The sequence below is a fragment of the Gasterosteus aculeatus genome, unplaced genomic scaffold (assembly GCF_964276395.1).
Source record: "Gasterosteus aculeatus unplaced genomic scaffold, fGasAcu3.hap1.1 HAP1_SCAFFOLD_100, whole genome shotgun sequence".
Classification (NCBI taxonomy): domain Eukaryota; kingdom Metazoa; phylum Chordata; class Actinopteri; order Perciformes; family Gasterosteidae; genus Gasterosteus; species Gasterosteus aculeatus.
The window spans coordinates 24,777-37,697 of NW_027554955.1; the positions used below are offsets into that span (position 1 = coordinate 24,777).

The window sequence follows — 12,921 nt, forward strand, 5'->3', positions numbered from 1 at the left end:
AACCTGCTGTCGGACGGGTAACCTGTTGTGGTACGGGTAACCTGTTGTGGGACGGGTAACCTGTTGTGGTACGGGTAACCTGTTGTGGGACGGGTAACCTGTTGTGGTACGGGTAACCTGCTGTCGGACGGGTAACCTGTTGTGGGATGGGTAACCTGGCGTGGGACGGGTAACCTGTTGTGGGATGGGTAACCTGCTGTCGGACGGGTAACCTGTTGTGGTACGGGTAACCTGTTGTGGGACGGGTAACCTGTTGTGGTACGGGTAACCTGTTGTGGGATGGGTAACCTGGCGTGGGACGGGTAACCTGTTGTGGTACGGGTAACCTGCTGTCGGACGGGTAACCTGTTGTGGTACGGGTAACCTGTTGTGGGACGGGTAACCTGTTGTGGGGCGGGTAACCTGCTGTCGGACGGGTAACCTGTTTGTGGTACGGGTAACCTGTTATGGGACGGGTAACCTGTCTCTCGGCTCGCTGGCTGACACGCGACCCCCACCAGTCACCTCCTCCCCTCCATTGTGCTCCCCTCTCCAAGTTCCGAGTGGGTCAGCAATGGCGTCCTGGGCATGTGACTCCCCCCCCCCCCCCCCCACCCCAGGATTCCAGACACGTTTCCCATTCTTTCCTGCAACAACTGGCGGGTTAATGAACACACGGTGCCACCAAAGCATTGTGGGTATCCGGCCCAGCTGCTGGGAGGTGTGGGAGGAGGGGGGGGTTAATCATTTCCCACAGTGTCATTAGAGAGGACAGACGGAGGTCTCACCCCATTGGTTCGTCGCTGAGGGGCCGATTGGCTCGATTGACATTTTAAAAGTGATGTTTTGAAATAAAAACCGAAGGTCGACGTACGTGAAATGATTTAGCTGAATGTGGCTTTTCCTTTGGTAAATATGTTTAAATGTAAATCTTGGTGACGGAATCCGATAAATCTGGTCGATGCATCGATACTTTTTATTCAGCACAAGTTTAATACATTCGTTTCTTTCTCTCAATCTTTATGTGTATTTCCACGGCGGCTGCTGCTGGCGACAGAATGACCCCCCCCCCCCCCCCCCCACATTTCAACATCAAGCAAATACAGCAAATAAGCTAGTTAGTCTAAACCAGGGGTCTCAAACTCATTTCAGGTTTGGGGCCACTTAGACCGAACGTGGGCCGGACCATTACGGTCACCGGGGGGGACCGCTGCTCTAAACCTTCAAAAAGAGACACACAAAATGAATTTTGGTATAAAATACTTTAATAAATAATAAGATTGCTCTAGGAACAAAACAAAAAAATTCCACTAACAAACCAAAAGTCTTTTACCAGATTTCTTTACAAAATAATTACAACGTTCTGCACATTCAGCCCGTGTAGGGATTCACTCGCAGAATATGAATTTGGGTTCCAAATGATTTGCATTATTAACAAAAAACAGTGTTCATTCACAAACAGCGACAACATGTGACTCTCATGTGATGCTAAAGCCCCCCCCCCCCCCCCCCCCCCGCGTGTCCTTAGTGCAGAAACAGACTTTACAAAACGCAACAGCGACAACGTGTTGCCTTCATTACACCAGAATGGATACAGGAGGAGGGGCGGGGCTAAACACGGCGAGGTCAAACCTCGCTGCTGGATTCGCCTCAAAGGGAGTCGCAGCCTTGGGGCACTTCGGGGGAGGAGGAGGAGGGGGTGTGTGTGTTGGGGGGAGGGGGGGGGTCTCACTTAACACCCTGTTGCCCCGTGAGGCATTCACACTGTCGACTGTAAAACATAGATACGTATAGAAGCAGAAGCAGTGCTCAGACTCCCCGATGCTGCACAGGGACCCTTCACTCTGTTGGTGCCATTCGGGGTCCCTCATCAGCTCCAGGTGGAGGTGACCCGAGGGTCACGAAGGACACACGGCAGTCCCCCCAGAGACCTCCAGAGACCTCCAGCCTCCTCCACTCACACGTATCTCCATCCTGAAGGAGGCGGCGCTCCGGTTTGAACCTTTCCTCCCCGGCAGTGAAGGGAGGACACCGGCACCAGGAGGCTCTTTGAGTCCTCGTGGACATCCAGGATTCTTCTCGGTGGTTTGGCCGGTGATTTGGATTTGTGATACATGAATTAAAGAGTGGAAGGTCGTATTTGCTGCATGTGTGGCTCTTTGAAATGACTCGTTTTAAAGGTAAATCTTGTGGAGGTGGAATCGTTTTTTTAGGGGAACCAAAATAAGGTCTCACAAAGGTCAACAGGCCAAACAAACATCTGTGTTCTGAACAGCTGTAACAAATAATCCCCACAGGTGTTTTCTCCTCCTGATCCAGTGGACACCAACATGTGTATAAAACCAGAGCGTCAACAGACACTAATAAACGGAATGACATCATTAAAAAACAACAAGCACGAAAACAGTCTTTAGAATAACTATGATACAAAGCATCACTTAAGTTACTAAATTCAAATATACAGCCAGTTCTTCATATTTACATATGTACATCGCAGACAAACACCTCGGAGAGTCTTTCCCTTTGTATGTATTTAAGTTCTGCATAAACTAAATGAGGGGACAAGGGGAGCAAAACCAAACAAAGGGCTGAAGGCACTTTTCTACCAAAGGAAACGCTGAATAAATCAGCAGTGACGTGATTATTGTAATAAAGGATTTACACAAGAACCTCGACGCTTTAACACAAACATGGAAACATGATGTTTATGACTGTAAACAACAACAAAACGTGTCCATGCCAGGTGTCATACAGTGATTCTCTGTGCCAACTTTTAAGGACTTAAATGTACATAAAAATCTTTTTTTTTTCCGTTTCGTTTTTCTCAGCTTGTTGGTTTTATAAAGGACACGTTATGAAGAGTAGAAAAGGCTTCTGGGTAACGGCAGACGGTGGAAACCACGAGCAGCTGCCAGCCGGCAACGTCCCCCTCCGTCCCCCAGAGAAGAAGAGGAAAATGGGAGGAGCCAGCTCGGTTGGGGCGGAGCCGTAGGGTGAAAAAAAAAAAAGGGGATGCTTCTTGATTCCAGCGAAGTGACGAGAAAATCCTGAAGCTGTGATTTTTATTTGTCTTTTTGTTTTTGTTTTTTGGGGGGTGATTTTGCAGACAAAGAAGTGAAATAAGCTAAAGTAGAAAATGAAAGCATCTGTATTCTTCACTTAAGATCTGAGGAGCGAGTGACGCCTGGGCAGGCTCCGCCCCTCCTCCCGCCCCCTCATACGTAGTGGTCGATAACGTCCTCGCTGAGCTTGGCGGCGTTCAGGTTTTTACACCGGTTGTCCTTGGGGCTGTACGCCGTCCGGTGCGGCGCCTTGACCGGGCCGCTGCGTGACGTGCAGATGACCGCCCCCTTACCCGTCGACCCCCTGCTGTCCTGGGCCGCCGAGCCCCTCGGCGCCGCCGGCAGACGCTTTCCCCCGCCGCCCGCCGGTCTCTCCTCGTCGTCCTCCCGCTCCGCCTCCGGCTCCCCGCCCTCCTCGCCCTCGGCGCCGTCGCACCTCCTGTCGGCGGGCGCCATCAGCTTCTGGCATTCGTACTGAATGTCCTTGTCGCGGTTGTCCTTGGGGGCGTGGCTCGGCTTCAGCACCAGCTGGTTGTTGACCGCCATGTCCTCGGACCGGGACGTTCTCTCCCGCTCTTTCTTCCTCTTGCGGGTCCACCAGACGCAGACCACGATGCAGAAGACCCAGAGGACGAAGAAGACGACGCTCAGCACCGGGACCAGGTAGCCTGAAGGAGGGACACGGCTCAGACTGAAGGTTCCCTCAGATCTCCACCAGGTGACACACAAACGGATTCGGACAGATCTCTAGCTGCTCTCGTGGCCTCTAACCGACTTTAAGGTCAAATGTAGCAGCTGTTTCAGAGGAGGGACGGGAGACAACTCGGCGATGGAACAAAGCCGGGAGTCAAACAGTTTAATTCTGAAACCGTGGATCTTGGCCACCGCGAGCGGACCGTACGTCCACAAACAAGCCCTGATAATATGAGCCGGCGGTCCAGCGGTCTGAGAGACGGACAGACAGACGCACAGCGAGCACATGATCTCCACACAGGCTCCTGGCGGAGATAAACAGGGGCTTTACATCCAGGATCTGACATTTCCTTTCGGGCCACGTGACTCACCAACAGCCTGCTGCCCCACCACCAGCTCCACCTTCAACAGGGCCAGCATGACGGTGCTGTTGCGGGCCTTGGAGAGGGCATCGATGATGGCGCCGGCCGCCTTCCGGATCTGTCCGCGGTCGCTGTCCTTCCGCCACCCGTCCTGCTCAAAGGACTGACCACAGACGGACAGGACAGGAATCAATGTGTTGGGCATTAACACGGGATCCCTCATGGTGAAAACAGGGCAGCAGCTTGAGGCCACGTTTCAGTTTGCCGGGTTTCTCGGTTGGTGACAGTCGAGGCGCCGCTTGTTCTGGGGTACCGAGCCCGCGTGCCACATGGCCCGAGGGTACGCGCCGCCGCAACATTCATCCGAAGGAATACAAGGGATTCTCATCCTAACATCTGGCAGCCCCCCCCCCGCCCCCCTGCTGAGACCACAGAGGCTGGAGTTAATTGCCTAATGAGGTGCTGAGGGGGACGGGGGGGGGGGGGGATTAGCTGTGTGCTGCGCGGTTCAATTAGGACAAACAATGGAGGCCGGGCAGCTGTGCTCCCCGCTCGGCCTCCTTTCTTCTCCCGAGACAATCGGCAGCTCATTCACGCGCCTCTAGCTCCGCCCCCCCCCCAAGCCCCCCCCCCCCGTGAGGAACGGACCACATCACGTCTACTGGAGGTGTTTAGTGTCGTTGTGGACTTTTACTTCATCATCACCACTCTGCTGACAGTGTCTGTGAATGAGGATGAAGAAGTACGATGTTTTATGTTCTGAAACGCGTCAGTTTTAAATCATAACTAAGCGCCGGGACCAGATGTTGGTGGGTGCCAGAGGCCTTTTCTCCCACATGGCGCAGTCTGAACGGGTTAAACGCCACGAGCTGAAGCGGCTCAACGATCCGCTGACTGGTGGAGGTGAAGCGGGAGGCTTCGGGATGAAGACAGGAGGGATTGTGGGTTGTAGCGCTGACCTCACTGCAGTGGGAGGGGGTTTATTTATTTTCTATTGTTACGGCGTGGGAGAGTTTGGATGTCAGGTTGGCCGCTCCTCTTCCTGTATCTGTCGCTCAAAACCAGGCCTGCAAACATCAGAGGGCCCGAGAACTAAGCCCCTCCATTAAAAGCTTAGGGCCCCGAAGTAACCGCCCCCCCCCCCCGCAAGAGTCTGGGTGGCCGGGAAGAAGCAGGGAAGAGAGAGAGAGAAGCAAGGTGTCCCAACAGAAAGCTAAATCTCATCCAGATGTTGTTCAAAGCGTCAGACGCTTCTCATTCTCATTCTACTCCTCGCTTTTTTTAAAAGAGTTTTGTAACAAAGAGTTTCAGAGGATCTCTGGAGACAAATTGATCCCATAAAGTGAGCGAGGAGGTACAGAATCTACCTGTACGTTATCAGCGATGGCTCCACAGCAGCGGCTACAAAGTCACTACGGCCATCAGTGCGTTACTCTTTAGTCTCGTATGATTTACTAGTAACCAATTGTGGATCAAATTTATAAACTAATGTGTGTGTGTCTGTGTGTGTGCGTGCGTTTGTGTGCAATAATCACCATGGCGACCTCCACGGCGTCCCCGTTGGAGTCGGACAGGTCGCAGAGGATGAGCAGCGCTCGCTCCTCGGCCAGCGTCCGAGTCACGGGGAGAAACGTCAGCTCGGAGCAGATGTTCTCCACCGTGGTGCCCTGCAGACACACACACACACACACACACACACACACGTTTATATCTCCAACTACATCATGAGACAAACTGTCCCCCCACTGACCCCCGTCCCCCCACTGAGGGATCTGAGGCCTTTAAACTCGTCGTACTCGCAGCCATCAGAAGTCTCTCACCTGCGGCACTTTGTGCTTGGCGAAGACGAGCGTGATGCGGGCGCAGCCGTCGTCCAGGCGACCGCCGTTGGGCTCGCACAGCGTGTGCAGCGGCGCCGGGGGGTCGGCCGTGGAACACACCCCCCACTGGCGGCACGGCGGCGAGAAGCAGGTGAGGAACTGGTGCTCCGTGCACTTTTGACCCCCGGAGCAGGAGCCCGGGTTGATCCCCGGGGTGGGCGGGGCCATCGAGGGAGGGGCGGGGAGGAGGCAGGGACGGCGGCCGCACCTCACCTGGAGGAACACGACACCTCGGTCGGGTGCGTCGCTAACAAAAAAAAACCCTGTACCAAACAGGCCACAGAGGGCGGGGGGGGGGTAAATGGGGGGGGGTCTGACCTGGGAGCAGCGGACGTGGCCGTTGTCACACCGGCAGGCGTTGCACTCCTCCTCCCACCGGCTGCCGTGAGGAAACGGCAGGCCGGCGTGGCGGCACGGCTTCCCGAGGCCGATGACTGGAGGGGGGGGGGGGGGGGGGTAAATGGTCAACGCTCCTCTTGACAGAAGAAAGTGTTTGGGGGGGGGGGGGGGGGGTCTTGGGTACTCACACTTCTGACAGCGGGGCCCGGCGTGTCCCGGGGGACAGACGCAGCGGTAGCCGTTGATCTGGTCCTCGCAGGTGGAGCCGTCGGCGCACGGAGACGATTGGCACTCGTCGATGTCTGTGGGGGGGGGGGGGGGGGGGGGGGGGGGCACTTTTAGCTGGTTATGACCCACTGGAGAGACATGAAAAACGTCTCTGCACAAACGCTTCCTTTGGACTGTGGCTCTGGACGGGATTTCTCCCAGAAGGCCGCGGGACAGCGCATAAGCCGTCCTAAGGGCTCCTTAGTTTCAATCAAACAATCGCCTCGTGCTCCACCCCCCCCACCCCCCCTCCCCGCGGCCTTTCGACCTCGCACCCCCCCCCCCCCCCCACTCACTGATGCGGCAGTCCGGTCCGGCGAATCCCGGGGCGCATTCGCAACGGAACCAGTTGACGCCGTCGACGCAGACGCCGCCGTTGTAGCTGCAGAAAGGAAACAGAGACGCAACGCGATGATGGCGATGAAGATGATGATGAAGATGATGATGCCGATGATGAAGATGATGATGAAGATGATTGACCCAAACAACCGGGCGGAGCAAGTAGTTTCAAGCACTCAGCGATTTGTGGACTTCAGATGTTTTTATTCACCACAGAATTCATTCTTGGTTTTTCCTCTAATTTCCCCCCCCGAGAGGGAAAAACCTCCCGCTTCTGTTTGCAGTGGAGCTTTTGAAGAAGGATGAAGCCCCCCGGTGTGAAGCCCCCCCTTTGTTAGCTGGTCTAGGATGAAATCGGCTGATATCCGACATTTAATGGACCCTCAACGTCGTGAAATGGACTTTGTCTGAACAGGTTTGCTTACCCCCCCCCCCCCCCCCATCTGTGAATCAACCATTTGTTCACTATTTCCTTCCTGGTGTAGACCCCCCCCCCCCCCCCCCTCGGATGACCTGTCCCGCTACAAACTATCAGACCCCCCCCCAGCTTTTACAGAGACTCTGAGTGTCAGCAGGCTGAAGCTGATCCCTGATCAATGTCCAGACTTCTTATGTAAATCCCTGCGGACCACATGCTGAGCCCCCCCCCACCCCGGCCCCCCAACACCTCCTCTCCTCACAGCTACCCCCAGGTCTTTACACTATCCTCCCCCCTCCTCCTGAAAACCCTACAAAAAACACTAATCCACCTGTCAGTCATTGAAGAGGCGGGTGAGGATAGAGGGGGGCGGGCTTTAGCCCTCAGAGGAGCTGTCAGGAGCCCCCCCCCCCCCCCCCTTTATCCCCTGTTTTTGCTTCAATGTTGTCGATTAAAATGTCAAAATGTGAAGCTTTTCAAGGTTCTGTTCGACCCCCCCGGTGAGTCTACAGGTGAGTCCCTGTCAGAGGGACACACCTGAGAGACACCTCAGAAGAGGACAAGGGACAAGCCGTCTTACCAGGGGTGCGGATTGCAGTCGTCAACATCTGCAGGAGAAAGAAAATGAAAATACGTTGAGATTTTTTAAACGGGCTGAGTGATCATCAACCCCCCCGTCCCCGTCCGTCCGTCCCCGTCCACCCCTTCAGACTCACTCTGTGCGCAGGTGGCCCCCTCCCAGCCGTCCTTGCAGATGCAGGTGAAGGCGTCCCCCCCTCCGACGCACGTGGCTCCGTTCTCGCACGGCCCCGAGTCGCACGTGCTGTTCTTGGCTGAAAGACAGATTCCTCATCATGAGAATATGAGGAGGGGGTCGGGGTGGGGGAGGGGGGCTCTCTGGCATAACGTCTGCGTGTTCCTGACCTGTGTTGCAGGTGCTGCCCCCCCAGCCCGAGGGGCAGCTGCACAGGAAGGAGTCTCCGTGGTCGAAGCACGTCCCCCCGTTGCTGCAGGTGGAGGAGTCGCACTGGCTCTCGCCTGGGGGAGGAAGGAGAAGGACCATCGTCATCGTCAATAACTGCCCTGCTAATCGTTATGCGTTGGGGGGTGTTGGGGGGGGGGGGGGCGTGATGCACTCACGGGAGTGGCAGGTCTTCCCCTTCCAGCTGTCCACACACGTGCAGTAGAAGTCGTTGAGCAGGTCCACGCAGCGGCCCCCGTTCTGACACGGGCTCCTGCTGCACTCGTTCACATCTGGAACCGGGGCACGCGTTTAGCTTCTATGTCTGCATGTGTTCTATATCTCTATATGTTCTATATCTCTATGTGTTCTATATCTCTATATGTTCTATATCTCTGCGTGTTCTATATCTCTACGTGTTCTATATCTCTACGTGTTCTATAACTCTATGTGTTCTATATCTCTATGTGTTCTATACCTCTATGTGTTCTATATCTCTATGTGTTCTATATCTCTATGTGTTCTATACCTCTATGTGTTCTATATCTCTATGTGTTCTATACCTCTATGTGTTCTATATCTCTATGTGTTCTATATCTCTACGTGTTCTATACCTCTACGTGTTCTATACCTCTACGTGTTCTATATCTCTATGTGTTCTATACCTCTATGTGTTCTATATCTCTATGTGTTCTATATCTCTGTGTTCTATACCTCTACGTGTTCTATACCTCTACATGTTCTATACCTCTATGTGTTCTATACCTCTATGTGTTCTATACCTCTATGTGTTCTATATCTCTATGTGTTCTATATCTCTACGTGTTCTATATCTCTACGTGTTCTATATCTCTACATGTTCTATACCTCTATGTGTTCTATATCTCTATGTGTTCTATACCTCTATGTGTTCTATATCTCTACGTGTTCTATACCTCTATGTGTTCTATATCTCTATGTGTTCTATACCTCTATGTGTTCTATACCTCTATGTGTTCTATATCTCTATGTGTTCTATATCTCTACGTGTTCTATATCTCTACGTGTTCTATATCTCTATGTGTTCTATACCTCTATGTGTTCTATACCTCTACGTGTTCTATATCTCTACGTGTTCTATATCTCTACGTGTTCTATACCTCTATGTGTTCTATATCTCTATGTGTTCTATATCTCTATGTGTTCTATATCTCTACGTGTTCTATATCTCTATGTGTTCTATACCTCTATGTGTTCTATATCTCTATGTGTTCTATACCTCTACGTGTTCTATATCTCTACGTGTTCTATATCTCTGTGTTCTATACCTCTATGTGTTCTATACCTCTATGTGTTCTATATCTCTATGTGTTCTATACCTCTATGTGTTCTATACCTCTATGTGTTCTATACCTCTATGTGTTCTATATCTCTACGTGTTCTATACCTCTACGTGTTCTATATCTCTATGTGTTCTATATCTCTATGTGTTCTATACCTCTATGTGTTCTATATCTCTATGTGTTCTATATCTCTGTGTTCTATACCTCTACATGTTCTATATCTCTATGTGTTCTATACCTCTATGTGTTCTATACCTCTATGTGTTCTATATCTCTACGTGTTCTATATCTCTACGTGTTCTATATCTCTATATGTTCTATACCTCTATGTGTTCTATATCTCTATGTGTTCTATACCTCTATGTGTTCTATATCTCTACGTGTTCTATGTCTCTATGTGTTCTATACCTCTATGTGTTCTATATCTCTATGTGTTCTATACCTCTATGTGTTCTATACCTCTATGTGTTCTATACCTCTATGTGTTCTATACCTCTATGTGTTCTATATCTCTACGTGTTCTATGTCTCTATGTGTTCTATACCTCTATGTGTTCTATATCTCTATGTGTTCTATACCTCTATGGGTTCTATATATCTATGTGTTCTATATCTCTATGGGTTCTATACCTCTGTGTTCTATATCTCTATGTGTTCTATACCTCTATGTGTTCTATATCTCTACGTGTTCTATGTCTCTATGTGTTCTATACCTCTATGTGTTCTATATCTCTATGTGTTCTATACCTCTATGTGTTCTATACCTCTATGTGTTCTATATCTCTACGTGTTCTATGTCTCTATGTGTTCTATATCTCTATGTGTTCTATATCTCTATGTGTTCTATACCTCTATGGGTTCTATATATCTATGTGTTCTATATCTCTATGTGTTCTATACCTCTGTGTTCTATATCTCTATGTGTTCTATACCTCTATGTGTTCTATATCTCTATGTGTTCTATATCTCTACGTGTTCTATACCTCTATGTGTTCTATATCTCTATGTATTCTATACCTCTATGTGTTCTATATCTCTATATGTTCTATATCTCTACGTGTTCTATACCTCTATGTGTTCTATATCTCTATGTATTCTATACCTCTATGTGTTCTATATCTCTATATGTTCTATATCTCTGTGGATTTGTGGAGCAGCTGACGCCCGTTATGGAGATTGTGGTTCTGATACTTCTAACGTGTAACAGTGTTTGTTTGGTATTCTTTTAATCAGGTATATTGGTAAAAACTATAATAAAGTTTAAGTATATAAATACACATACGCATATAAATGTGAAGATAATGTGTCATTGATCGTAAGGCAACACCATCTCAACACCATCTCAACACCATCTCAACACCATCTTTAGTAAAGTAGCACCATCTTAACAGCATCTTTGGGAGTTGTGCTGTAGCTCACGTCCACACACGCGCACACACACACACTCACACACGCACACACACACACACACTGACCGGCGTCACACAGACTGCCCTCCCAGCCGTCGGGGCAGAAGCACTGGAAGGAGTTGATCCCGTCGATGCAGGTGCCTCCGTTCTTACAGGGCGATGACGCACAGTCATTGATGTCTGCAGGCGGAGGAAGCAGAGTGTTTACGGGTGTTTTTTGTCTCATTTAAGGGTGTTAATTGTCTCTTTCCTCAAAGGGACTACCCTGTACCCTGTATACACATACATATACATATATATATATATATATATATATATATATATATATATATATATATATATATAGCTTTGTGTACATGTGTTTTACAAAATCTGATGCAAAATAATCAGTATTTTCCCGCTCAAATTTTCCTCCAAATTTTCCATGAGCGCGTCTGTATGTGTGTGTGCTTCCCAGTGATGCTCAGCGTGTCCCGTGTGTCACGCGTGTGCGACTCACTCTCGTGGCAGTAGGTGCCGGTGAATCCCGGCTCACAGGAGCAGCTGAAGTTGCCGGCCGGCAGGCTGATGCAGCGGCCGTGGGGGCCACACACGTTGGACGAGATGTGCCACACCCGGCTCTGGCTGTCGTTGGTTGCCACGGCAACGGTGCAACTGTCTATCACTTTAGGGGCAGAGGGGGGGGGGGGGGGGGGGGGGGGATCAGAAAGCAGGAATAGACACTGTAGGCGTGGAGGGGCTGTCGGGGGGCCGCGTTACCGTGACAACGGCTGGTCTTGCAGTGGTCCTTCAGCTCGGAGCAGGTCTTGCCCTCGTACTCGTCGGGGCAGCTGCAGTAGAAGTCGCCCAGGAGGCCGTGGCACCGGGCCTTGTTGTGGCAGGGGTCGGGGCTGCAGGGGTCGTTCTGCACCTTCACATGGAGAAACGTGGAGGTCGAGGTGTGTCGTCCCCCCCCCCCCCCCCAGCAGCAGGGAAAAATGCAGCTGAGCGCCTCTTACCTCGCAGGTCGTTCCGGCGAAGCCCCGCGGGCATTCGCACATGAAGCCGTCCGGCAGGGCGTGGCAGCGGCCCCCGTTCCTGCACGGGCCGCTGGCACAGCGGTTCCTCTGGACCTCGCAGTGCCGACCCACGAACCCCGGCTGGCAGACGCAGCCTCGAGCCCCCTGATGCGACGCAGACGCACAGGGTCAGAGGTCAGTTCACCCCCCCCCCCCAAGAAAACCAGCACCAGAACTTCAACACCGAGCTCGAGGAATATTATACTCAATATATATATACTCAATATATACAAGTTTACCAACAATATATTTTCATGTATAAAATGGCTTAATATAAAAATGCATTTTAAAACCAGGCTAATGATGTCGTTGACTGAATGAAAGTTGATAAAAACCACTTCAAGTCACCTTGCAGGTTCCTCCGTTCTGGCACTGCGCGTGACAGCTGTTCACGTCTGAGGAGAGGAAAGCGACGAGGAGACAACGTGAGGTCTGGGTTGGACGGAGCGCCGGGGGGAACATGCAGAAACATGCAGCCGCTACAGAGAAGTGGGTCAGTTCAAAGCAAGAGGGTTGGAGCGTTCGGGGAGGAGGGAGCACGTGCTACGAGCTAACGGCGGCTAACCCTGGAGGTTCAGGAACAAAAGCTCGGAGGAGTTAGACCAGAGTGTGAACGTCTGAGAGGCAGGAGAAAGAACGGACGCTCCACTAGCATCACTCAATTCCTTCAGCGCTAAAAGGTGAAAAGACCCAACATGTTACTGATTATCACTCGATAAACACGTATCCATCGAGGAGCCACGTTGGAGTCATTTACGTTTCGTTGTGTTTAGGAGAAGATCGTGGTTGGATTTGAAAAAGTATGTTTTTTGATTGTGTTAGCTTAGCGTGCT

At 51.1% G+C, this 12,921-nt stretch overlaps 1 protein-coding gene across 1 annotated transcript; it reads right to left on the bottom strand.

The window, feature by feature from the left end:
- Nucleotides 1–1,226: 1,226 nt before the first annotated feature.
- LOC144395169 (protein jagged-2-like) lies at nucleotides 1,227–12,690 on the bottom strand. Its single transcript, XM_078098091.1, has 16 exons — nucleotides 12,437–12,690; nucleotides 12,029–12,193; nucleotides 11,790–11,940; nucleotides 11,530–11,694; nucleotides 11,097–11,210; nucleotides 8,480–8,593; nucleotides 8,264–8,377; nucleotides 8,056–8,172; nucleotides 7,920–7,947; nucleotides 6,879–6,964; nucleotides 6,504–6,617; nucleotides 6,295–6,410; nucleotides 5,917–6,189; nucleotides 5,632–5,763; nucleotides 4,106–4,259; nucleotides 1,227–3,709 (listed from the first exon to the last, which is right to left on the bottom strand). Exons 1-16 carry the CDS (start codon nucleotides 12,548–12,550, stop codon nucleotides 3,195–3,197), a joined length of 2,472 nt encoding a protein of 823 aa, XP_077954217.1. The 5' UTR covers nucleotides 12,551–12,690; the 3' UTR covers nucleotides 1,227–3,194.
- Between the last annotated feature and the right edge of the window lie 231 nt (nucleotides 12,691–12,921).

Coding starts and splice junctions, on each gene's coding strand:
- LOC144395169 (XM_078098091.1), bottom strand. CDS start 12,550: ATGTTCCCCCCGGCGCTCCGTCCAACCCAGACCTCACGTTGTCTCCTC. Junction 6,618..6,878: donor CGGACCGGACTGCCGCATCA/GTGAGTGGGGGG, acceptor CCCCCCCCACAG/ACATCGACGAGTGCCAATCG. Junction 5,764..5,916: donor CCAAGCACAAAGTGCCGCAG/GTGAGAGACTTC, acceptor GTGTGTCTGCAG/GGCACCACGGTGGAGAACAT.